At 56.0% G+C, this 25947-nt stretch overlaps 2 protein-coding genes across 9 annotated transcripts in view; one reads left to right on the forward strand and one right to left on the reverse strand.

Moving 5' to 3' along the window:
* ARSG (arylsulfatase G) overlaps positions 1 to 11143 on the forward strand; it is a 27093-nt gene extending 15950 nt beyond the window's left edge. For 3 of the 6 annotated variants that reach the window (XM_080395483.1, XM_080395484.1, XM_080395485.1), the window contains 4 exons: positions 1981 to 2089; positions 6719 to 6839; positions 10370 to 10460; positions 10777 to 11143. In XM_080395483.1, the coding sequence (XP_080251609.1) occupies positions 1981 to 2089; positions 6719 to 6839; positions 10370 to 10460; positions 10777 to 11111 (656 nt within the window). In that variant the 3' untranslated portion in view covers positions 11112 to 11143. Of the gene's footprint in view, positions 1 to 1980; positions 2090 to 6718; positions 6840 to 7077; positions 9213 to 9567; positions 9698 to 10369; positions 10461 to 10776 lie in introns of those variants that run through there. The other 3 variants (XM_080395487.1, XM_080395488.1, XM_080395486.1) reach the window with 3 other exon arrangements.
* A 1218-nt stretch (positions 11144 to 12361) lies between these two features.
* The window catches only part of WIPI1 (WD repeat domain, phosphoinositide interacting 1), a 32625-nt gene continuing 19039 nt past the window's right edge, over positions 12362 to 25947 (reverse strand). For 2 of the 3 annotated variants that reach the window (XM_080395534.1, XM_080395533.1), the window contains 10 exons: positions 23037 to 23134; positions 21899 to 21991; positions 21507 to 21577; positions 20482 to 20589; positions 19924 to 20088; positions 19637 to 19744; positions 18281 to 18402; positions 17426 to 17526; positions 15196 to 15322; positions 12362 to 12900 (listed from right to left, as the gene is read on the reverse strand). In XM_080395534.1, the coding sequence (XP_080251660.1) occupies positions 12710 to 12900; positions 15196 to 15322; positions 17426 to 17526; positions 18281 to 18402; positions 19637 to 19744; positions 19924 to 20088; positions 20482 to 20589; positions 21507 to 21577; positions 21899 to 21991; positions 23037 to 23134 (1184 nt within the window). In that variant the 3' untranslated portion in view covers positions 12362 to 12709. The remainder of the gene's footprint in view (positions 12901 to 15195; positions 15323 to 17425; positions 17527 to 18280; positions 18403 to 19636; positions 19745 to 19923; positions 20089 to 20481; positions 20590 to 21506; positions 21578 to 21898; positions 21992 to 23036; positions 23135 to 25947) is intronic. The other variant, XM_080395535.1, reaches the window with a different exon arrangement.

Here is a 25947-nt window from a genome sequence, read left to right on the forward strand (position 1 = left end):
TTCCATTGATTTTGGGTGGTCACTGGAGTTGGTCCTTGCTGGGAGAGCAGCACATCCATGTGGGCTGTCCCCCTTTTCTGGTTGGGGAGCTTCCCACAGCCCCCAGCTTGCCCTGAAAACCCGTCTCCCGCCTTGTGGCCGGGAGCCCAGCAAGGGCAGGTGCCGGGACGGAGGTGCAGGTTTCAGGGATGTGGTGCTGGGTGTGTTTTGCGGCAGGTTTTGGAGGCTCCAGACCCGGTGTCCCTGTGCTAAGGATCTGCTGTGCGTGGTGGGATTGGGACCAGGGGTTTCATCCCAGCACGGGGATGCTCAGTTCAGCTTTCCTGGAAAGCCACGGCCTCCACAGTCCCCACAGCAGCAGGGCTGCATCATGCCCCCTCTGCAGAAAATTCCCTGGTTGGGTTTGGGGTGCTTCAGCCCCTTTTATTGCCCAAAATGTTCCTGGGCAGCTCCAGCATCCTGCCCGGCCAGAGGCACTCAGGTGGCTGGAGGGAAATACCCACGCGGTGTCTTCCAGGAGACCCCTGAGCGTGCATGGAAAAGCCCTTGAAACGCAGCTGCCTTACTGGGAGGATGAGTTATTTAATATGCTTGCAGAGATGGGGATTGATATTAATTGCTGTAATTGCTATAATTTCCTAGGGTGTCCAAAGGCAGGGGAGGCACCTCGCTTAAGCCGTGCGTGATGCGCATTAGAAGCGCTGTGAAGTTTCCAATAGCCACAAGAGATGCTGGTGCTGGCTGTGTCCCACCGCTTCAGGCCCCGAGAGATGTTCACTGTGGGAAACCACCAAAAGTTTGGGTGGGAGCAGTAGGGACTGGGGAAGTGCCTGGTCCGTGCCGGCAGGATGGGCAGTGGGGTCAGAAACCTTTCCCCCGGACTATTCCTCGTGCCGCAGCGTCCGTGCCCTACGTGTCCTCCTCTGCTCCGGCTTTGTGGGTGCAGCAGCATCGCTTGGGAGCGCAGGATCAGCCCGTAGCACCAGGCAGTGATGCCCAGCGAGGCCGGGCTGGCGTGGGGACCAGTGCAGGGACTCGGAGGAGTGTGGGGTGGCCGTGCCACTGCGGGGACTTGGCCTCGCTCTTGGCTCTGCCCGGAGGAAATGGCTTTGGGCAAGCGCCGTTGCCATGCGCACGCTGAAAGGCGGCCGGACAAAGGCTGCGCCTGGGAAGTTTGCTCGATGAATCCGGTTGGGATTTTCTGTTTGCCCCATTCCCAGCCCCTTCCCTCCCCCAGCTGCCTGGGGCCCTTTGGGCTACAGCCAAAGCAGAGGCTCTCTAACACCCTTCCACCCATTTTGAAGCTCGGTACTCCCATTTTGGTGCTCAGCACCCCTGTTTTGGTGCTCAGCACCCCCACCTCGATTGCTCAGCATCCCAGGTGGAGGAAGGGACTGGGCAGCCCCCCAGTGCCATGCACCTCAAACCCAAGGGCAGAGCAAGGGCATTTTGGGTGGTGTCAGGGAAACAGCTAACAGGTTAATTAGCCAGCGGGAGGGTTATCAAGCAGGCTGGTATTTTTAATGAAGCTGGTTTCCAGCAGGCTGGGGGGGCTGTTGGTGTTCTGCCACATGGAGAGCAGCACCCTGCCTGCGTGGCCGTTGGCAGCCTCTGGCATAAATTCCTACATTTCCCGCCTGCCCCATATTCTCATCTGACATCAAAAGTGGATGGAAATGTGGCAGCTCTGGCAGATGGCTGCCTTTCTCAGCTCTTGCTGGAGCAGAGGAGAAACACAAAGCAGTGTCAAACGGAGCCCACTTTCTTTCCCCTGTCCTTAATTCTTCTAAAAATTCCTGTAACTCTTTCCCCTCCCCTGGCCTAGCTCCCTCTCCAGCGAAACCATCCTCCTTTGGGGTCATTTACTCCATCTCTGCCGCCGAGTCGTTCCATTCCTGGGGAAACTCTGGGGTCAGGAGGTCTTCCCACCGCCGCAGAGCTCCCGAGCGGGATGCTGAGCGCTGCCCTTTGCTCTCGCAGGTGGGAGCTCGGCGAAGCAAACGACCTGGGAAGGAGGGCACCGGGTGCCGGCGCTGGCGTACTGGCCCGGCCGCATCCCTGCCAAGCGGACGAGCCAGGCTCTGCTCAGGTAAGGGCCTGTCCGGATCGCGTGGGGCAGCCCCTGCGCCCCTGTTTGGAAGGACCCACCGTCCCCACGCTGTGACCCAGGTGACAATCTGGATTTTGGCCGCAGCAACTGCCGGCGCTGGTTATTGCCTGCCCTGTGCCAGACTCTGTACTTTTGTCCTCTCTCAAGCCCGTAAGACTTAATGCTTCAGCAAAGAGGAGCTGAAAGGGCTTTTTGTGAGGCTGCTGGGTTGGCGTTCGCTGCCACCGGGCTCCGTGTGCCTCCTGGCTGCGGTGGCCGAGTGCCTCCCGATAATTAAAAGATGACGATGTTCTCTCTCTCCACCAAGAAGCAGGCTTAGGCTTTGTGGTTTGTGAATGGCTTGATGTGGAGGAGGGTGCGGTTTTGGGAAAGGCTGGCCGGAGAGATGGCGCTCGCAATCGGCGCAGGATGCGGCCGGGCTGGGAGGTAGCGAGCGACTTTTGCTGTTTCCAGCAAGAGCGGAGAGGAAGGGCTGCTGCTGCTGCTCGCCTGGCTGGGAGTGCTGCGCTGCGGAGGGTGGCGTGGAGGGGCCCTTGCTGCAGCGGTCTTGCACCTCTCCTTGCGGCAGCTGCACCTCCGCATGCAGCACTTGCTGCTCTCCCGTGCAGCCGTTGCCCCCCTCTCCGCAGCCCTCCTCTGCAGCCAAGGCAGGGGGGGAGCACAGCCTGGGCTGGGGGCAGCGTGGTGGGATGCCCCATCCCCTCCCATCCCCTGAAGCACACTGGTGGAGGTCAGGGTGGCAGGACTGGCGGGGGTGGGGTTGCTGGGCGTTGGGAAAGAGTGTCCCAGCTGCTGGAAGCAGGTCCTGACTGGTGGGCCCTGGGGAGGTGTTGGGCGTTTCTATGGTCCAGGAGATAAGCTGGAGCCATTTACTCCTCAGCTGGCCTGAGGGCAGCTCTGGGCGCTGGATTTTTGCAGGTGGGGGAAGGTTTGAGGCTAAGCTGGGTGGCTGATGTCTGGCGGAGGGGACGGGTGCACGCAGCACGCTGGGCTTCACCTCCCAACCCTTCCCCACCATGGGTGGGTGGTGGCCTGACCCCTGGGACGTGGGGCAGAGCTGCCAACCTGTGCGTGCTGGGGCAGCACGGTGCGGGGCCAGTGCCTGACCCTGTCCCCCTGGCCAGCAGCCCCCTCCTCATGCCCCTGCGCATGCTGTGGCCCCACTGCCAAGCCCAGGCATTCTGCTTATCTCCTCGAAGACCTTATCTCCTGCATTTCCCAGCTCCGGTCCAGCAGGTTGGACAGCTGGAAATCCCAAGAGCTGGGGGCCCTGGGGGTTGGGGGGTGGGCAGCACGGGCTGTGCTGCACGCCAGGTGCTCAGAAAGCAGCTCTGTACTTCCCCGGGAGTCACAGCACACCCAGCACCCTCCACAGCACAGCATTGCTAGGGGGCCATGCCCAGCTGGGGCAGGGTGATGCCCAGCTGTGCAGGATGATGCCCTGGCATCAGTGAGAGGCACCTCCCTGTCTGGGGGGCAGCACAGAGCCGTCCTGGGGGATGCAAGTGATGGCTCATGCTCAGAAAGGTGTCACCACTGTGGTCCTGGCCATGGCCTGAGCTCTCAGGCAGGGCATGCGGAGGGATGCGGAGGGATGTGGAGGGATGCGGAGGGCACAGGGGCTGATTGGTGCTCGCAGTGTGTCAGGGCAGGTGGCTTTTCTCTGCACCTTCACCCCTGGGGGCATCCCTCAAAGGACAAGCATGTGAGATAGGGCAGTTGAAGATTTGTCCCCCCAGCTGATGGAGAAGCCCAAGAAGCTGGGGAGGGAGTGACATCTGTGCACGGATGTGGCTGGGAGAGCTGTGCACACAAGGGGGGACTTCTGTCCAGTGGGACCCCCGGGAAGGGCAGGGGCTGGGCAAGGGCAGGCGCTGGCTGCCTGCATGAACCTCCTTCTGCCCCTGGGGTTATGAAAACGGTGACAGCCTTTGCCGTGTGGCCTGGGAGAAGAGCCTGCCCGGACTGCCTTGCCTCTCCCTGGCAGCCCTTGGCTCCATGTCATCCCCAGCACGGGGGGGTGGAGGGGTGAGCGAGGGTGAGTGCGCCCAGGGGCCGGGGAAGCTGAAGCCAGCTGAGAAATGCTGATGCATCGCTGCCGACCTGCACCTGCACGCTGGTTTCTGCAGAAAACTGCCTTGTCGGCTTTTCTTAATCATATTTAATTGTCGGAACCACCCGCTGTGCGTCTGCCCTTCCCTGCCCCAACCCAGAGTAGGGCACAGAAGAAATAGGTCAGTGGGGTGGCGGAGAAGCAAATTGCACCACGCTGGCTGTGCTGGCGGCACGGGGCTGGGCAGGCTGGGCAAGCCGGTCGGGGTGTGGGGAGAGATGGTGCTGCTGCCTGGGCTGCCTGCACCGCGCCATCGCCAGGGCCCGGCACAGCTCCCCGCCGCCGTCGTGCCCACGATGCTCCGGCCAGCGCAGTGCCGCAGGCAGCTCTGCCCCTTGGGCAGCCGGCAGGCAGCTGCTCGTCCCTGGGCGCTGCCGGGCCCTTTTCCCCTGGTGTTTGGGCTGGCAGCAGGACACTGGCGTGACTTTATTTATTAAATCCCTCTTGGCCCGGGGCAGGGGGTTGGCGGCGTCGCTTCCCCTTTCCCTGCAAGCACAGCTTCCCCAGCCCAGCTTCGAGGATGTGCCTGCTGGCACGACCTGTGCTTTGATGCCAGCTTAGACAAAAACCCTATTTTTTCATGCCTTTTTCCATGGGTTACATCTGCCTGCAGCTGGGGGGATCTTTGACCACCTCTGCCCTCAATCATGTTGCCCTCCCATCACGGTGACAGTTTCCAGCAGTCCCATCTGCTGGGTTGGGACCACTTGCTGCAACCATGCAAGCATCCTCATGCGCCCTGCTGGGGGCCAGATCCTGAGGGTGCTGAGCACCCATGGGACCAGGAGCATGCTGACCAGGGCCTGCCCTGGGCTGCCATGCTGGGTGGACCTGGGCTGACCTCAGCAAGGTGCTGTGCCCTGCCTTGGGTGCAGCGGGGAGCCAGAATTTTTTTCGGCGCCTCCCAGCTTGCCTGGCTGCTGGGGCCGTCTCCGCGAGCACGCCGTACCGGGGCTGCCTCTCAGCAGTGTTTGTTCTTATTTGTTCTCTCCGTCTCTTAGCAGCTAAATTAAAACTTGTTGAATGGGAGAACCGGGGGCCCTTAAGCCCTGGGTGCTTTTCTCTCTTCTCACGCAGCTGCATTGCACGCCGGGCAGGAGAAATGTGGTGGCAGGAGCACAGTGGCAGGACTGTGGCAGTACCCTGGTGCCCCAAAGTTGGGGGACCTGGTGATTTTGCCTCCAACAATTTCCTTGCCCCAGTTGACCCCCCGAGCTGCTGGCACAAGGGTTGTGCAGCCAGAGGGATGCAGGATGAGGGATGCAGAGGGATGGTGGCTCTGCCGGCTCATCAACTCCTGTGCCGCAGCCTTGTCCCCAGGGAGGGCAGCACTGTGATGTGCCACTTGGCCACACTGATGCGCTGCTGCCCCCCAGGGCTGTGGGTCACCCCTCGTGTAGGTGGTTCCTTTTAGAGGTGTGGGCTGTGAGAGGGAGGGATGCTCTGGGTGGCAGCAGGGGGGGGCAGACACTTGTTCCTTGCTGGAGCGGGATGTGGGGGGTGGGGGGCAGATGTGGGGGCTGCCAGCAGGCTGTCCCCATCCCACTGGCGTCGAGCCTGGACCCACTGGGCAACGTGGCTGGAGGACAGGGGAGCTGGTCCCAGGCTGGGCAAGGGGCTGGCAGCAGGGCTGGGCCCCCGTCCCACCCCAGCAATGACTTTGCTCGACCCGCAGCCCCTCCGCCCCAGCCCCTCTGCCCCGTGGGGACGTGCTGGTGGGTGGGGGGTCCTGCGGCCAATCTCTGGCCCCCGGGGCCGTGCGTGGCAGGAGAGCAGAGACTCTCCCTCTCTGCATCCCCATGGAGCCAGAGGGACACCGGGTCACCCGTTCCTTCCCTGCATCTCTCCACGCTGGGAAGCGACCAAGGACGAGCCCCAAGCACTCTTTTGCGGCTGAGGCCCCTGAAAAACCCGAGAGGTTTACGGTGGAAATGCTGACGGGCTTTTTGGTGGGAGTGCACAAAATAGCACCGCTCTCATTTTCCATTCTGGCTGCGATGGCTCGTGCTGCGCCATGCAAAAGCGAGACCACATTTTCCTGGGGCGATGGGATCTGCTGTCATTGGCGTAAAAAGTCCCTGTGCTAGCACTTTCTCTGGAGGGTGACCTGCTGCCTTCGCCATGTGTCCCGGGGGGGAACACGGGAGGGCGGGAGGGGCCACCCCGCTCCCCACTGTGCCCCTGCCCTGCGGGTGCGGGATGTGCCGGGCGCGGGAGCTGCAGATCCTGGCTGAACCCGCAGCGCCTGGCGAGCAGCCGGGGTGGGAGGTGTGCGAAGCGAGGGCTTGCCAGGGCCGAGGCGCTGCTTGAAGCCGGTTTTAACCTTTTGTGCAGAGCTCAGCTCTTGGGGTGGGTGCTGGGAAGCGGCTGCCCCCCCTCGAGGCGCTCGTCTGCTGTCAGTGTGCCCCCCTGGGTGAGGGGCTGCGGGGTGCACGTGGGGGGACCCTCCAGGGATCTTTGCTCCTTGCTCTGATGAAAGCCACCTCTTTCCCCAGCACCCTGGACATCTTCCCTACGCTGGTGGCCCTGGCTGGGGCAGCACTTCCCCCAGACAGGCGCTTTGATGGCTTGGACGTGTCCCCGGTTCTCTTTGGGTGGTCGGATGTGGGGCACAAGGTAAGGCAGAGCCACCCCCCGCTGACATCCCCCTCCTGACAGCAGGGCCCACCACCTCTGAGCTAAAACAGGTAAGTGGAAGGTGATAACGGCTCAGAGCTGTGGGAGCATCATCACCCCAGCCTGGAGGAGGACAACCAGATGCTGTACCAAGACTGAGCTCCAGGTGCCGGGGTAAAAGGGCTTTTGGATTAAGGAAGAGTTGTTTTGTGCTTTGTTCATAAATCTGGGATTATAGGTAAAAATGCCAACGCGTGCAGCTTGGTGTGCCTTCCTGCGTGCCGGCAGGGCTGTGCCTGCTCTCCTGGGGGACCCCATCCCTGGGGATGCTTGGCCTTGCCTTCCGACACGGCAGTCCCGCGGTGCCCAGCATGGTGTGTCTCCTTTCTGACCACGAAAGGTACGTCAGTGTGGAAAAGAAAAGATCCCAGCTCAGGTCTAGTTGTACCCACTTGACTTATCAGAGCCCTCCTTCTCCCAGCTCCTTGGCTGGGGAACATGCCCCTTGTTCCTGATGTTCAGTGGGGCAGCCCGCCCCATACCCTGAAGCTCTCTGTCCATACAATAGCAGCTGCTGACAGCTCCTTTAAGCCTAAAAAAGGCAGTGAGCAAAACAAGCAGTATGGCGGTGCATTTTTCTCAGAGTTGCACAAGATTTTTGCAGAACCAAAAGAAAAGGGGGGGAAAAAAAGTGGCTTTAATAGCAGTCCCACAGATAAAGCCTGATTTTGCTTTTAACGTCCACCCTCCTGTGAGCACCATGAGCCAGCTCCCAGCGGGGATCTTGGATTTGCTTTCTGTGTCCATCAGGGTTTTGGTATTTGCTTCGTATTTATGGAACCCTCTGCTGAACCGTGAGATAAAGTGGAGAAGCGGATGGGATACAGCCAGCACGCTCTGCTGTACTCGGCATTAACCCTGTTCTGTGTACATGGTGCTGGAGGGGGGGACCAGTGGTTTGCTGGGGATGATGGTTTGCTGGGAACAATGGTTTGCTGGGAATTACAGTTTGCTGGGAGCAATGGTTTGCTGGGTGTCGGGGTGCAGTGGAGGGGCAGAGCCTGCGCCAGCCATTCCTGCATGTTTCAGACAGGAATAAAGTCCTGAGCTGTGACACACCGCCAGCTCCCCAGCCTTCCCCAGCATCACCCCAGCCTGGTGCTTTTTTTGGGGGGGTTGTGCTGCAGTCAGGGGTGAATTTGCATTAACATCTATGGGGCTGGGAGCGCACAATTCCCGCCCATCCTGGCAGCATGGCAGGGTGGGCATCCCCAAGGGATGTGACCCCACACTGCTGCGGGATGGGGTGACCCTGGGGGACACAGAGCTGCCGCCTGCTCCAGCCCCGCAGGGCAGGGGGGAGCAAGCACAGGTCCCCCTTCCCCCCCCCCCCCCCCCCCCCCCCGGCTCGCTGCTTTTCATCTCCGGCACCCACCCTGACTGCGATGTTGCAGGGTTTTCCTGGACACAAATCCTCCCCAAAGTGGTTCCTTCGCTCGCCCCGCCACCCAGTTTCCACGCCACCGGCAGCTGCATCCCTCACTGGGGTCCCCAGGGCGGCTGAGGCTCCTCAGCACGAGCTGCCGGGGCAGCATTGCTCAGCGCCCCAGCCTGCGTGCTCAGCACCAGCCCAGCTGGCAGCAGGGCTGGGGCAATGCCAAGGTCCTGTTTTGAGTGAAGGCTACTGACAGTAAAAATAAACGCAGCCTACAAAGTGTATCAAGGGTGTAAGTGCCGGACAAATAAGCTCTTGCCATTAACTCAATGGCAGAGGGGTGTGGGCTTGCTCACTGGTGCAAGCAGGCTGGAGCCCTGAGTTCAGACAATGGGTTTTCTGGGGAGAAAAGGCTTTATTTTACCCTTTTCTATTTTTTTTTTTTTTTTTTTAAATAACGAAGTCACAGATCGCTAGTAGGCTTGCAGACCTGCGACGGTTTCTTGACAGGGCTCAATGGAAACAATCTCCTTAATTATGCAGTAAATTATAACAGATTTTCTTAGCGTGGGGTTTTGTGAGGCAGGTTTGGGAACGTGCTTGTTGGTAGCGAGGGCGGTTTGAGTGCCTTTACACCGAGATGGCAGCGTCCCAGCAGTGCTACTCCAGGTGTAGCCAAAGCTTTAAGGCTGGAGGCAGATGCATTGGTTTGGTTCCTGGTACCTCGGCTTCAGGGGCCCTTGAATATTTTTATGTTTTATAATAAAAAATTGTTTTATTGCGACTGAGGAGAGTCAGCATAGGGGACTCTGTAGCAGAGGTTTCCTCCTTGCAGCAGGCTTAACATTGCACCACCTCTTCCACTTGACACCCTTAATTCTTTTCCCTGAAACATGATTTTTAAACTGAATTCTAGAAGGTGATTTGTTTGGTTTTTTTTTTTTAAATTTACCATGCCATGGAAGGCAATAAAGGAAACCGACAGCATTGGGAAATACACACACACACACACACAAATCCTGGCATTTCTTGGATGAGTAACCAACCGGCCCCCCGAGACAGTGGCCACATCCTGATCAGGCTGGACGCCCCGGTGCGGCTGCGCGGAGTGCCTGGTGGTGCTGTGTGCTGGGGCAGGGCTCTGTGCCGGGCACCTGTTAAGGCATCACCGCGCTGATCAGCTGCGAAGGCTGTTACTAAACTTGGCACCGCAGCTGCCTACAACTTCAGCAGATGTTTCTAATTTTTAGCACAGTGGAAATTTCTTGAATCACTTTTAAACTCAATTCCCAGGGAGGAAACCTTAAGTGACTCATCCCTCAATGAAGCCATTGGCTCAGCGGCAGATATTATCCGACAGATGAGCCCGCTGAACCGTCCAGGTCACTTGTCTCCTCGCTCCCGTGTGCCAAAGCAGTCGTCCTGTGTGGATCAAGTGTCCTAAGGAGAGAAAGGGCGAGATTCGACCCACCCTTCCCTTCTTCCCTGCCTTCTCACCCCACTCCCGGTGCTGGGACGGCTGTTGTCAGGGCAGGGAGCGCCCGCGCAGCGGGGTGAGTCAGCGGCGCGGAGGGCCGGGGGTGATGTTCCACCACCTCACCTACCCGTGCAGCCTCGCCTGAGCTCACCCTCCGCTTGTGCCTGCTGCCGGCCCCGGGCAGTGGGTCAGCCCCCCTGGGGGTCCCTGCCCCCGGCAGCGCTCCCAGCACCGAGCTGGGCATCTCATGGCGTGGGGCAGTGGTGGGCGACAGAGCGCCCGAGACCCTCCCAGCTCCGAAATACTCTGCCCTGCTCTGCTGAAAGCCCCGCACCTTCGTCATCGCTTTCTTGCGGTAGAATCGGTCCGTGGAGGTAAATGCTGGGGGTCCTGCGTGCGGGGCCAGGAAGGCACAGGAGAGGTGCTGGTGTTTCCCAGTTTCACCAGAGCTTTCAGCGAGCAAAACTCATGGTCGGTTGCTCAGACTCCAGGGGCTAAGTGGTGTCTCTGTACGCGTGCACACGGAGGTGGGATGTGGTCTCGCCTGGGAGGGAGGAGGTCTCGGGGAGCAGGTTTCTCTGCGGTGGGCTGACAGGCACGGTTCTGTTCTTCCTTCAGGTTCTGCTGCACCCCAACAGCGGGGCGGCTGGGAAGGACGGCGGGATAGAGGCGCTGCGGCTGGCTCAGTACAAGGCGTTTTACACCACAGGTACTGTGCTCCTAGAGACGGTGAAGTCTGGGGAAAACTTCTGCAGTTCTTGGTTCCCTGCAGAGACAGGTAAAAACCAACTCGGGTTAATTCAAGCAAGAGCAAACCCAGTGAGGGGCAAGTGTGTGCCCACCTGTGTCTGCACGGTGGCTTTGCAGGGGCTGTTGGCCTCAGAAGCACTCTCGGACTAGCCGCAGGACACTGGCTCCCGGAGCTGGGACATGGTGGGACTGAGCCATCACAGATGGGTGAGGAATACAGAGGTGATGCCTGGGCAGCCTGGGACTCCAGTGTTTTTCTCTCCTTTCCTCCCTAGGAGGGGCGATGGCTTGCGATGGGAGCATTGGGCCAGCTGAGCATCACCAGCCACCCCTCATTTTTAATCTGGATCATGATATGCAGGAGCAGCAGCCTTTGGACGTGGCATCCAGAGAGTATCAGGCAGTGCTACCTGCCGTCAGCAGGGCTTACGCCCAGGCTCTGGAGGACATCACAACAGACAACGTCTCGGTTGCAGATTACTCCAAAGACACGGCTGCGACGCCCTGCTGCAACGTGCAGCACGTGGCTTGCCGCTGCCAAGCGCCCGGGTCCCACGCAGCTGTGCCGGCCCATCGTGCGGGAAGAAGAGCAACGTGGCTTTGTCTTTAAGCAAAGAATTGCTCAAGCTGCTTGCTCCTTTCCTGAGTCTGGTTTCTGTGAATGGGACTGTTGTGCGTGTTGGCTCTGGGTTGGCCACGGAGGAGAGGGATGGAGGCTGAGGTCCCCTTTGCTCTGTGCTGTGGAGCGGGGAGGTGAGTTAGTCGTGGGTCTGTGTGAGCACAGGTCCCCTTCGCTGCCGAGCAGGACTGTCACCCCGGCAAAGCGAGGCAGTGCAGCACCTGGTGGGTCTGGGCAGATGGAAGGAGACAGGTTTTTTTGTAGGGCTTTGGCTGAGAAACAGTCGAGTCTAGAATTAAAACTACCTTCTGTGAGAGAGGCTTTGGGAGAGCATTCCTCTGGGAAATTCGCTTGGCTTTCCTGTCAAGTGGACCTTACAGGAGCAGCTGGTGGGAGGAAGGACCTACAGCCTCTGAGCAAATGCCCCTTCAGGTGCTGAGACCCCGGCAGCCCGTGGCTGCAGAGAGAAAACTCCCGGCTGGCATGAGATGAGTGCTCTGGGAGATGGAGCACCTGCCCTGCCAGCTGCCAAGTGACGTTTGTTAATGGGGTTCTGTTAAAGACCCAACTGGCTGTAAAAGAAAAAAGGGTCCTGGGCTCCCCCCCCGACAGCTGCCCTCCTCGTGGCAGGATGCTTGACTCATCCTCTGCACTGCCATGGCAGAGGTCAGGGACTCTGCTGAGACAAGCACCCAAGTCCAAGTCTTTGGAAAAGGCTTTTTTGGGGAAGGGGGGAGAGGTTTGCAGTGCAGAACTGGGCTAGCTGCTCCCCATCAACTCTGCACGGAGAGACTAGTGTGACTGCACGCTTGTTTTTAGGGGGGTGAGGGAGAGGTCCCTGCCCCCAGGGCCCCCAGAGATCAGGGCTCTGGGCAGAGAAGCTGCTCCTGCCGGTCCCAGTGCGATGCAGGGGTGCAGGTGGGGTGAAACAGCGCTTAGAGGGCCAGTTCTGGGCAGCTGCAAAGGCAAAATCGAAGGTGCAACTGAAACTTCAGAAATCACCGGGACTTCTCAGCAGCTGTGCGAGGGCTTCCTGAAACAGTTTGGGCTCCAATTTACGCACCCAGATCTTTCTTTGGACAAGCCGTAAGTGAACTTGCGTGGGCTTGGCCAGGTGGGTGCCGTGTGGGACCAGCTGTCCTCACGCCAGCCCCCCAGACCCCTTCTCCCACTCATAAAACTTAATCAAGACTGACATCTTTAGGGCCCCACAAAGAACAGCAGGAGCACGGGCAGCGAGCTGCCAGGGACAGACCGTGACTTTATTCTGTCTTTAAACGTAGCAAATGGCATCTTCCCTAGTATCACTGCAAAAATACTTTGCCTGGGTAAAATATTCTGTATATACTGTACAAAGACATAAGTTTAATATATCTTCCTATAAGTACATTTATACACATAAACCGGCATAAATTAGAAAAGGGACAAATGGGTATATAAAATTCTGGTTACATACAAATCTGATTAAATTAGCATTTACATTGTGGTTCTAACATATAGTTTGTTAAATATAGCGATGTGCATACAGTACATTGACACCCCACCCAGCCATGAATTAAAACAAGGGGATAGTGGGGCCAGGTATCCACTTAAAACATACCATAGGAAAAAGCAGGAGATATATTTTTTTTTTTTTCTCGTCTTGGGGGACTCACAAATCTGTTCTTCGAAATTCCTGGCTTTTCCAAAGCACTTCCCAGCAGCTGTCCTAAGCGCGGATGTTTGCTTCTCATCATGACCTCTTCGCTTTGCCCGGCTGACCTCCACGGCACAAGATTATCTACCAAAATCAAAACAGAATTGGCCTTACTTTTCCCAGCAACAGGGTGTGTTTCAACTTGGTTTTACACACATGGGAGGAGAAGGGGGAGGGATGTCCTGCAGTGTTTTACTTTCCATTCAAAGGCAGATTTGTCAGTGGTTTATTTATTTACTCTCCCCCTCCCCAAATTTACAGTCCTGGGAACAGGAACCATCTGGCTCGGTGATGTGTGTCTTGCCCCTAGCTGGCCCTGGGCTGAGCGCAGCCACACTTGCCATTCGGCTACTGGGGGGCAAGTCCATTTGCCTTGCTAAGTCCTCCCCAAAAGTCCAGCTCCTGGCACGGCTGGAGGGGCAAGGTGCATGCTGTGCATCACCCTGTCTCTCCGGGGTCTCCAGCTGGAGCCCAGAGTTAAACACCTGCGTGTCAGACTGGATCAGGTGAGGGGAAGCCGAGCCGAGGTATCAGCAAAACCTTCGCGTGAAAGAGCAGAGCGAGCGCAGAGGCCAGGCAGCAGTGAGGACCCTGAACCGCTCACATCACTCCTCCTGCCACGGGAGGATGCTTGGGCAGAGCGGCAGGGCTGCTGCCGCACCCGGGTGGGTGCCTCTGCGGACACTAACCATGGGCCAAGGCACAGAGCTCCTCTTTATCAGCTCCAGCCTTGCCAGATGTGACCTGCATCTCCCAGTGATGCAGATGTGACCCCGCAGCCCCAGCTGGAGGAGGGTCTGTGCCAGCTCCTCCTCTCCATGGGCTTCAGGACTATCACTTGCCCAGTTTTGAGGGACAAGCATTGGAACTGAAGCGCACGGTTCCCGAGGGACCTCGGGTAACCACGTACCAATGTACCAACAAGCTGGGCTTAACCCTGCGAGCCCCAGCTGCCCAAAATGCCTGTCTGAGCACCAGGGCAGGAGCTGCTGTGAGGAAGAAGAGGCCAGTCAGGTTCTGCCAAACTTGCTCATCCCCCGTGAGACTTGATTACCAGTAGGGCTTCACTGCAAACTCTGCAGCCTTTCCTCTAAGTCAGCTGTTAAAAACCCACCCCGATGCTTAAAATCATTACTGTCGCATATCCGCGCAACAGAACGAGCGAAAGACCCTTCAGCCAACAGCGAGGAGGAACTTGGGCAAATATCGGTCCCATGGAGCTGAAGATGCATCTGAACCTGGTTGCTTCTCTCAAGATCTGTGGTTTGGAGCAGCAGGGATGCGGCAGAGCCCACGCAGGGGCACTGATTTCCCCCCGCCTGCAGACAGCAGTGCTGCCAGGGTGGGGATGTCGTGCTGTCGAGGGTGGCTGCGGTGCGTGGGCTGCTGGAGCTTGTGCTCCTGCCCATCCTTCCAGGGAGCAGGCAGGAGTGGGACTGCCCCGAGGAGCTGGTGCCAGCTGCTGCTCACTGCCGCGGGGGGAGTTTTCGTTCTGCCCTGTGCACCCTGTAACCAACACTGCAGGCAAGAGCCACAGGCAGCAGCATCCTTTGGCAGCACAAGCAGCTGCCCAAGCAGTTTTGGAGGTAGCCAGAAGTCGATGTGAAAGAGATTTTTGAAAAACTAGCTGTGCCTCAGTGAGGGGAAGCTGCCTTTGAAGAGCTGAGTGCTGTACGCAGTCTAGCCTGACGTAATGAAATGGCTCTCCCGATAAAGCCTTCACCTCTGGTCCTGGAGCTGACAAGCTTCAGCGTGCAGCCAAATCCAGGATGGATCATGTATGCCCAGAAAAGCACCGAGCAATCTGCTGGAAGAAGTCACCTTTCCTACCAAACCCCAGAAGTTTTAAGAAGATCCCCTGGTTGCATTCCTCAGGTCCACACGGGCTGTCTTGCTTGCTGAATCCTGTAGGATTTCTTTTGTCAAACCTCACTGCACTACCCCAAAACTGTCTGACCATGCCTTCGTGGGGAGAGCCACCGAGGTGGCTCCCGAAAGTGGAGCTGGCCAAGCTGTGCCCTGCCTGGCCTGAAGCATGCACCAGCAGCTCCCGACACTGCTGGGAACCTCACTGACACTGACAAACCCACAAAGAGTGGCAGCTGCTCGGGCAGGTAACCAGAAACCAGCTGTAATCGCCGCAACCAGAGCTGGGTTTGCTCTTCCCATCCCGCAAAGCCTTCTGACCATGCGGAGCAGGGGTGACGCAGCCGCCTCCCAGAGTGTCTCAAGCACGGCACCTTCTCCTCACCCGCAGCTTTAGCCTGCTGTCCATCTCAATAATGCCTGAGTCCTTTCTGAGTAAGATCAACAGTGGGCCTGAAAGCACTTAATCCACCCCATCAGTGCAAGCAAGAGACATAATTGAACTTGTTTAACCTCTTGCCGCAGGATCCTTCAGCAGTCCTGGCACAATCAGTAGCAACATCCACATTTGCTCTTGTTGAGGCCACTTTTTATGAGCCCTCCTTGGACTTCTCATCTCTCTTCTGATCTGTCCCTCCTCCTGTTTAATGAAGAGACAGTTTTTGAGAATCAGCAACTGATTTTATGTTAGACTGAAGCTGCTTTTCCTCGCTTTTGACAGCTGAGCCTCTGAAGTCTTGCTTGAGGTCAAGGGAAGGCAAGATGTTTCAAAATGGAGAGGAACTGCTGGGTCTGAGCATTGCTGTTTCTCCAGAAGTATGTCTAAGTTCAAAGCCATACTCGTGGCGTGGGCTGTGGGTGAATATTCCATTTTGTCACAAGTTTTGAGGTTTTTAAATGTCTTTTTGTTGCACACTGGAAAACAAACAAAACCCTTCCCATGTTTCCGCAAAGCAGAATGCTGTCAAAACATTTTTGTTGGATAAGGTCAGGTTTTCTCTCCTTCCTTCTCCGCACAGAAGTGACCGATTCCTGAAACCCCCCTTGAACGCGTCATTGAGACTGAACATCTCAGTGCTGAGAAAACAGCAAAGTTCAGTGAAATTCAGAGCATCAAAACATCCCAACCAACTCCCTGTATACACTCACGCAGCGGGAGCCAGCGCCGCACTAGCTGGTACACCAGATGCAAAACACATTACTGTCAGCAAAGGAGGCGCAAAAGCAAAGTCCTGGCTGCAGAGACTTTATCTGGAAGCTCCAATTGCTAAGCCACCATATCAGGGGGTATTTTTGGAAAGCGCTTTCCCTCCCACACCGCCTCCTCCCTAACATTACATATGTAAGTTGCTCTGTCAGGTTAATTACAGCACAGGATTTTGAGAGATCAAAGTTCATTTAATAAAAGTACCTGCTGTTGTACAGCAGGGGTTTGGGGCTGCTTTTATAGGGCACAGTCGCAGCAGGAAGGCTCATTCAGGAGCAGCGTGATTCCTGCTTGCTGGCATTTGCTTGTCCCCAAACCACGTGTTCAAGAGCAGCTTCACCAGACACAAGCAAAAGATTTCTTTCTGGCCCTGCTGCTCCTCCCAGGGTCCCGGGCCACCAGCTTCTCCATGGCCACAGGGCTTTGACCAAAGGGGAGACATTTTAAGCATCCTTCTTGGGTAGCAGAGCCAGACAGCTAGAAAACTCCTGTTCTCAGTTTGCAGCAGGTTATGTTGCAGGTAACAAAAGATAATTAGTTTTACGCCACTTGAGTTGGGTTAGGTAGTGTTGTTTCAAAGGGAAGCATGAGCTAGTCACCTTTTATCTAAATAACACTTCGAATCAGTTAATAGGAAAGTGCCTCACAGAGGTCAGCCTCATATGGCACAAATCCTGGGATCCCGATAAAGTTTTTACTTCCTCCTTTGCAGGCAAAACTCCAACAGCAGGATATGTAAAAACGGAGTAAGGGATTCAAATCTGCCAAGCCTACAACTTGAAATCCATTACAAAATTCTGCTATATTAATCCATTACTATTACGAGGACACTGCTGATTACAACCAGATCATAGCGCGATACCAACATCTGTCCATTCAGGGGTTAGATACTTTACACAATAAATATGTGTGTAACAGGAAAAGGAGCCAGAAAGACACTGCCAGGCTTAAGTTAGATTTCAAAAAGCCAGTATCTTCTTCCAACCGTAACTGAGAAAGTGCCATATAAAAATCATAAAACAGTTTAAAACACTGTTAACGTCTTTTGTCTTCGTACTTGGAAAAGGGGGTTCCTTTTCAGTTAGCTTGGAAATGAAGAGACTGGTGAGGTTCAGGTATGTTCCAGTTGCATTCTGTAAACTAATACAAGTGACTGTAAATGCAACGGGGAATATTAAGTTTTTATTTCTAAAGGATGGTATTGTTCAAATTAAAGCTATTCTTGGTAACACTAGAAATCTGCACAAGGCACAAAGGTTAGATCTGGATCTGAACGTCATTCTGCGTCTGCCCTTCATTCAATAAGTTTGTTCTGATCCATCTCGTTAATAGTTTTGATCCTCCCTGCCCCATCCCCAGCTCCCATTTAGTGGGGGTGTAATTTTCCTGGCACTGTCCCTATAACTTAATTAGTTATTTTAGGCTTCACAGTCAGCTGGGACAAGGTGGGGGCAACGGTATCTCTTCTGTAAGAGCTTAATACTTTCTTCTTAGCATGAGGGCTGAATCGCGGTTTTAGGGGTCTCGAATGCTCACAGGAGGAAACTCATTCTCGTCGTCAAGACACACTGGTCCAGTTGCAAACTCATGCTCTGGGATAACCTCTCCTCGCAGGGCACCACCGTCCTCCGAATAACCTGTCCAAGTAAAAGTACAAAACGTTACAGAGAAATGGATGGAAGGAAGCTGGAAACAAACAGCGGAGACAATGTTATCACCTTTTTAGCACAGAGCTGCTTTCTCTGGATTTTTGGCAGAGCTCTGGGAGACTGCGGAACAGAAAGGTGTCTCAATCGACACTGCAGATTAGGGAATGGTTTACATGGCTAGCCCCTGTGGCAGAAGCCTTCCTCCTCCCGCCACGCACGTAAAGCACCGATTTCAGAATAAGATCCACATCTGTGTGCAGACCTTTAGACTTGGAAAGAGAATGAGAGAGTCCCCCAGTCTTTTCCTGCAGCAATGTAGTGCTAGCTTCGTTAGGGTAAGGTGTAACAGGTTCAGGAGGATCTGCAGCGATCCTGCCTCAAAAACAGCTGAGATCTGACTTCTACACACAGGGTTTCAACTCCTGGAAAGCAGGCTGACAGCAGCTGCTGTCTGACGAACCGTGAAGCTCGGATGCGGTTACTGCTCTGCCAGCAGGGCCGTTTGTGGTACAGCTCTGCCCAAGGGGAACCGCTGGCAAGGGGTCCCGGGAAGCAGAGCAGAAAATGCTTGGCCTGTTTTTGGGGCTGGGGATGAACCAGGTAAGCTCCAGAGAGCCCTGCTGCCCCAGCCTGCATAGCACAAGTGGTGTTTCTGGTGGAACCCTGGAAGCCGGGAGACTTTCCACTTCACCTCAGGTGGCTTTCTTGCTTCTGCCTGAGGAAGGGCAGACACGATGCTTACCTGGCATGGTCGAAGTTGAAGGCACTGTACTTTGTCTGGCTACGGTTGCTGCATAAGATTGAGGTAACGGAGGCCGAAGGTTGTTTTCTTTGTTCTCCTCCGTCTTTCCTGAGCCGAGCAGACTAATTGTACAGGAGCAAGAGAAGGGAGAAGAGTTGGTTCTGATCCCAACTGTTCCTCCCCCCGAACCGGCTAAGACAAGCACATGCATCCATGTCGCCTTGAAGCACTTCACCCATCCACATCACTGCGTCTGGGCACTGCCTGCAGCCCTCACAGCGCTGCTGAGGAGGAGAGCATTGTGCTCCACAGCTAAAGCAGGGGGGGAGGCAGAAGATAGGGAAAGCACTACTTCAGCTAGAGGACAATGCTGGCACAAGAACAGAAGGGAACAGATTGACCACAAAAGCTTTAGGTTACAAAGGCAAACAGTGTTTCTAATCACAGAGGGGGCTCCAAAGGGCTTCCAACAGGAGCGGACTAGATGGGAAAAGCAGCCCTGGCTAGTTTAGGACGGAGTTTGAGCAGAGATATAGTATGATGTAACGTAACTCATGACCCAAGGGCCCTTCTCAGTCCTCTGATGCTAAGAGGAACCCACATTACAAAGCTGGCCCACCAGCGCCGGACGGCTGCGCCGGGACGTGAGCAGGCGGGCGTCAGCGGTGGCTGAAGGCGGCGGGGCGGCCGGAGCACGCTGGACAGCGCAGCTTTGAAGTGCTTTTGTTTTGTGGCTTTTCAAAAAACTGCTGGCATTTTCCTGGCTGTCAGCCACCTCCCGGCTTAGAGCACATGTTACATCGCACCCCACCCCAAAGGCTTCACATCTGGAGCCAAGTAGCCCAGATGTGGGGGGAGGTTAGTGCTTAATCACATTTGCATACAAACTGAACAGCAGCACGGCATACTCTGCCTTGGCACTGCACGCCTGCAGGCACGCAGCTGTGCGAGTTTTTGTTTGCGGAAGCTCCCAGCCTTGCTCCGCACCATCCTGCCCCCAAAGTCACCTGTCCGGCACCCACTCACACCTGGAGAAGGTGCTCTGCTCTCCTGCCACCGTGGTGGCCAGCACTCTGCTGCTGGAAGCATCTCCTAAGGCACAGCCTGTCCATCTCTGCTGAGATGCCCCACGACTGCCCAGGGATCTGAGACGTCTCTGGCTTCTTCTGCAAGCAGCCCCACGTCCCTGCCTGCTGACGTGGTTCCCACCCACGCCTGTCGGGTCAGGCAGCTAAAAATCACAAAGTCAGTTCTAACATTCTTGCTCCTACAGCTCCATTTTGTGCTTTTTGGCGAAATTTCCCTTAATTTGCTAAAAGATCAGCCTCTCTCAGATGTGTCTGGAGGTGTAGTTACCTGTGTTTCTTAATTAAGACACACTCCCCTCCATCTTGTGGATCCAAGTTATAGATAAAGAGGTGTCCATCTGACGTAGTCACCAGCAGTCGAGGCAGCTTCTGAATCCTAATGAGAAAAGCATCATGAGTCCAAGCGCGTCTGCACACAGATACAGCACACACCCACACTGCAGGCTCTGCGGCCACGGGCACAAGATAAGGGGCCACAGTGGTGGTGTTCTGCAGAGATAGCTGTGTCTGCTCACAGGCTGGCGTGGCAGAGAGGATGCAGATGTCAATACATACGTGGAGAGGGCACAGATGTTCCTTTGTCCAGAGATGTTCAGGCGAACAGTGGCAAAGGCTCGATCCTGGTTCATCATGCCTGATACCTGAGCAGGGAGGTAGTTGGTAGCAGCCTGGAACATCTTTCCCATGTAACCGCTCCAGGTTGGAGGCTCTTCTGGCCGGCTGAGGGGGTCACAAAGCAGCATCAGTGGGGCTACTGCAATCAGCGTGACAAGACAGATCAGGACCAGGCAAAATGATCCTGATCTCAGGAACGCAAAGGCTTCCTTTGGAGCACCTGCCCACGCTGTGCACCAGCCTAGCTGGATACACAGGAAGGAGGCAGGAGACAGCAGGAGCTAACAAACCCGGAGGCCTGCAAAGGCTGTCAGCAGGGACGCAGTGCATAGCTTTTCCAGGGAGTGCAGCCCTCACGACACAAAGCCAAAGAGTTTGCAGCTGGTATTGCTCATGGAGAGTACGTGGTGAGGAAATGGAGGCCAGCTGTGTAAAGGCAGACCTCTGAGGCAGAGATGCCCCTGGGGCAGGGAGGTTAACTCAGGCTAACGCCCTCACCTGTCAGTGAGATGTTCCAGTTTAAAGATGTGCACGGTCTCCGTGTTGCTGGAAGCACAGAGGAACTGGGAATCCATGCTGAACACCAGAGAGCTGATGTTCACATACCTAGGGCCAAGCACAGGCATGACTGGTCACTTCATGGAACACCGTTCAAGGGGAACTGCTCAGGTTTGCTCACAGAGAAGAGGACGGGGAGGAAGAAGACCCATGCATGGTGAGGAGGCACCCTGCCTGCCCGCTGCTGAGCCTGTGGGCTGACTGACTAGCATTTCCCTAATACCTCTGCTCAGCAGGGCTGTGGGTAGCCTCCAGCTAGTGACAAACAGCCAGAGAGGTGAAAATGTCCTTGCTCACAGAGCTGCCTGTGAAATGAACATCTGTGCCAGCCTCATACAGCAGCTAAAGCTTCTGGTACTGCAGAGGCCAGGGAGGATATCCAAAGTGCTGGATAGTGGGATGCATACGGCATCTCCCCCTGCGCAGGTTCAGCAGGGCCAGGGTGTCTCAGTCATGGCAGTTTTTGTACTGGCAGAAGTGGGTGTAAAATCACAGGCAGGTGAAAGGGAAAGGTCAGGAATGGATCTACTGAAAATATTTGAGGGAGCCTGCGGAAGGGCCACAACAGCCTACTCCTACCATTGAGTCCTGGGCTCTGCGCAAACGACTTAGTAGCTTCGAAGCACCTCCTTTGAGAGGGCAAGAGTTGGGCTGAGAACTTTTGGGACTTCATTATTTTAAATAAGAAACAAGAACGGACAGAGTAAATGGACTGACTCTACCTCTGTTCTCTGCAATCGCCCTGTTCTGTGACACACTGAATTGAATCACTAAACTTGCCGGAGGCAGCTGGGCGCAGCGTGGCTGTCTGGCACAATGACATTTCTATTTGCTACGTTTGCTGTTGTTTTCTTTCTGCAAAAGATGCCAAAGCCACCAGAATCTGACGTTGCCCTTCCCCTCTGTTTACATTTCTGCTCCGGGAGCCCTCTGTGTACTTGTCACCGACAGAAGAATGAACTGACCTTTTCATCCCTCGCCGGAATTCATAGAGCTTTTGCCCCCCAGGAATGGAAAATACACGAATGACTGTGCCCTACAAAAAACGCAAATGGAAAGATCACGCAGGAGCAGGGCAAAGAGTGCCAGCCCTTTCTCTGACACACCCAGGAAACTCAGGATGTGCAAAGGCCCCTCTTTGCCAGCCGAGGTCAATCGGAACCCAACACTGGCCTCTTACAAGTCAGAGTCCTTTCAGTGCCCCTCCTCTGTTGGCTGTCTTTAAGAACGGGCAGCTCAGAGGTCCTGCTCTCCATACTTCAGGCAGCTGATGTACCAGAGCAGGCTGGGACCCCCTGCCAGCCATGGGCAGAGAGCGCAGGCAGCAGAGAGGGTGCTCGCAGTGATGCTCACTCACTTTTTCGGAAGCACTTGCCAGCTTCGAGCCAGTGGAGTTGAAGGCGAGAGCAGCCAGAGGTCCGTCATGGGCAGGAATCGTGCAGGCTGTTTTCTGTGGGGCAGAAGGTAACGTGAGTGCAAAGAGGCACGTCTCCTCGGGCTGCCTAAGGGCAGGGCACTCCCTGCCTTGCACCCTATCCTCGCCTGCCCATACGGATTCACGGGATCGTATTGCACTTATGGTATCCTTTCAACATCGTCAGTATTTCTTATCTCTGCCCTGCCTTGAGCTCACTCCCCACCTGCTATGTCCACTGTGATTACAGAAAGCTCACATCAGGGGCAGAGGTCCTCGGCTCCCCACCTCTCCGGGCGGCAGGACCAAACGGTGCCCTCTCCAAAGCCGGGCATTTCTTTGTGCAGAGCCAGAGCTGGCCCCCCTGCCACTCGCTGGGCTGTCCAGCAAGCGCTGCCGCAGTGACACCACCTGATGCCTGCAGCGAGCCCAGGCCCTCGCTAGTACCTCTCGCAGCAGCAGCAGCGTGTTTTCCCCTTGTGCTCTGCTCCTCCCCTGCTGCAGATCCTCAGCTCCCGCTGCACGTACAGAGTGACAGCCTTATGTAATCCAAAGCCCTGGCATAAACAGCAGATAATCATGACTCTGCTTCCAGCCAGGGACAGATTTCCTGAGGGGGCTTGGGACACCTTGCCCTCTCCGTGACTTTGGATCTGGCATCCCTTCCAGCCCGTGGTGTGGCAACGGCAACTGCTTCAGGTCCTGCGCTGTGCCTGGAGCAGCTCCAACCCTCCCTGAGCCACCGTGGTCACACCAGTCCCTCAGGATACACTGCTGAAGCTCCTATAGGAACGCCCTATAGGAACCCCTGCCTCAGCCTGGCAGCGGCCCTCGGACTGCGGGGTAACGGGTCATGTTTCCCTGAACATCCCATACTGGGAGATGGACGTCCTGATCTCAAAGAGGCTGTCTGCTTCGCATGGCGTCCAAGCAAGGGGGATGGGGAATGTGCCTCCCCAGGCAACTCCCTGCAGTCGAGCTCGGTGGAGTCTATTTGTTCATCCTTCCCAAAGGCCCTGTTGGATTTGCTGTGGTTCTGTTTGTCCCCGCCGGTATCCAAATGGGCGAGCTTCACACTTACCAAAGTATTTCCGTCGTAAAGCGCGATCTCTCCGCTGGTCGCACTGCCGGGATAAGCCAAGTAGGAGTTGGCGTGGTTGATCGAGAGAGTGCACAGACCTGGCAAGGCAAGAAGGACACAGCTGAGGTTGTTTGCTGGTGGAAGACGGAAAGCAGAAATGTGGCCATGGACACCGCAGGGGGTTCGGGCTCTGTCTCATTTTGGGTCAGTGTCCGGCAGCTCTGGCAATGCCTCGGCGTTGGGGACACCTGCTGGTATGGGACAGTACGGCTCCCTTCTCCGGCCAGCGTCCCCAAACCCTGCTCCGAAGGAGCCCAGGTCCTGCTTTTGAGCATGTTCTTGGCTTCTCCCCCTTAATCACTTCCTTTGAGAAGGCAGGAGTAGGTGCATGAAACACAGCAAGGGACATCTTGGTCTCAGGGCTAACAGGACTCCTGTCCAAGCATATCTGAGCACCTCCAGATGTGCACAAGGTGTAGATGCCAGGTCAGAAGCTGGGATGAGCAGCACAGCGTGGACTCAGCCCTGGTATGAAGCCTGGCACATGAAGGCTGGCAGGCGAGGCAGCGGCTGTGTGGCTGCGTAGTACTGTTTCCTTTTGCTCTGAGCAGAAAAGGGAAGCAGAGAAAGACAAAGCGAATGCCATAGCTGTGCAGGGAGTTTCCAGCTGACAAGGAACTTAAACCTAGCTGAATTTTAACCACAGGGGGAATTCTTCCCCATAATAGCCATCTGCTTTTATGCTAACGTGAGCATAAGGGTTCCCAAACACCCCTTTCAAAGTGAGCAGGAATTACAGGAGGAGACAGGGATGGATGGCTATGTGTGTGGGTACGTCCATCTGCCTGTCCCCCAGGTGACCTTGGAAAAGAGCATCTCTTCCTGCCTCTCATTTCTGTTGCTGGCTGAGGACCCATCCCAGTGAATCCTGTCACATACAGAAACGTGTCTCACTTGCTTCCTGCACCACGTCTGCGTGCTCGGAGTCCTCCCAAAACTGACTCAAGGCTTCAGCACGACCTGAGCTTCCTGGCCCCTGCCCGGGAGTCCCACCTAGTCCCACACGTGGAGGAAGCCACGGAGTTAAAGGCTGCTGGGGATGCTGCAATACTCCCCAAACAGGACACCCGCACGTGTGCACGTATATGCACGGACGTGCGCACACATGCCGTGCAACCCGTCCTGTCAGGACACAGCCCTGGCCCAGGCCCAGCAGCAGGGAAGGATCGGCTGAAGCTTTCGTTTTAGGTCATTGTTTATAACTAAACAAAGAAACCGCAGCGGAGCCAGGAGCTGCAGGATCAGCCAGGGGCCCCAGGGATCCACTCCCTATCAATCAGAGGCATTTACATCATGCCAGGGACAGCACGCACCGCACCAGGGAGAAGAAGAGGCATAGCAGCAGCAAAGTGCAGGCAATTAAAAGGCATCCAAAGAGGGAGGGGTAAGAGTCAGGCAAAGATAGTCCCGGGACTTCGCTCCTGATGAGCATCCTCTCTTTTTGGGATGGTCTTCTCCCGGCCCAGGCAGCACAGGGGGATCAGCGCAGCCCGTTCTCTAAGCAGAGGATCTAGAGAACACTCGAGCTAAACAAAGCAAGCTCTGAGCCGCTGGTGTGAGTCACCCGCTCCCTCTGCTCCACGCCTGGCTGGGAGAGGCGGACGGGAAACCAGGCCAGGGGAAAACACAAATGTGAGTGTACTGGGCTGACCTCAGGGACGCACAAAGAACAAGGATCACAAGGGACACGGGCAGCCTTTGAAGATGCTCCTCCGCTCTCAGCAGCCCCACAGCCCTGACCAGGCTTGGTGCATGCAGTGATGGGCTCAGGAGGGAGGAGGCAGGCTGGTGCTGCTCAGGATGGCACCTCCGGGAGTGCCACATCACGGGTAGCTTGTCAAGCAGCATGGAAAAAGGCAAACATGTCTGAGAAGCCTGGCCTTGCCCTCAAGCTGGCAGGACCGGGCGCATCTGGGGCTTGGGGGGAGCCATGCGAAGTGGTTTCCAAAGCTGAAGTCATCCCTGAGATATGCCCTCGTGGCACACATGTCACCATGAACACTGTGACCTCCTTGGTGCAAATCCTGCCCCTGACATGAGTCACATGAAGAACAACACGCTTGAGCACACATGTAAAACAACAGGCTTGGTCACTGTAGGCACTTTCCTCTCCTGTGTGGAGGAGGCTGGACCAGGAGCTGGGTCCTGGTCAGGAACGGCCAGAGATCTCACTGCGACTGGCTGTGGGTGTGTAGCAAATCCCAGTCCTCACCGTGTGGATGTCACTGTGCCCAGGGAGCACACCTTGAGGTGGGGTGGCACACTTGCCCTGCGCTCCTACAGCCCGCTGGCGCAGCTCCCCACTCTGAAAAGGGTTACACACAGAGCGGTGAGGCTGGACTGCCCTGACCGCCTGGACACACCATCCTCAGGGGCAAGTTTAGGACCAAAGCAGATGGTCCAGGGACGAAGGGAGCACGCATGGTGCAGCACTTGTCACTCAGCTCATTTCAATGAGAGCTGCTGCAGTAAAAGGGTTTTAAAAAACTAAGCCCATATGAAGTCCTGTGACCCGCAGCAGCCGAGCCCTGGCCCAGCGAGTGCTGATCGCTGTCGCTCTTAAACCATGACCTGATCATTCAACCCCACTGCAGAACAGCTTCAGGCCTGGGTATCCCTGCCATTCCTGCTGCTGCTCGGCAGGACTTTCTCGGGAAGGTTTTAAACTTTAATTATATTTGCAGTATTTAGCATGTTTAATCCACACGGAGAGGCCATCTGTTGAGACCTGAAGTAGGTCAGGGGCGCCGCTGGAAGAGCATCCCTTGAAAGCCCAGAAGCCAAGCGTGAGTACATCAGCAACTTCCCAATGAACCACCCATCAAACGATGCTGCAGCCTGTGACCGACCA

Source organism: Falco punctatus (assembly GCF_963210335.1).
Source record: "Falco punctatus genome assembly, chromosome: 1".
Classification (NCBI taxonomy): domain Eukaryota; kingdom Metazoa; phylum Chordata; class Aves; order Falconiformes; family Falconidae; genus Falco; species Falco punctatus.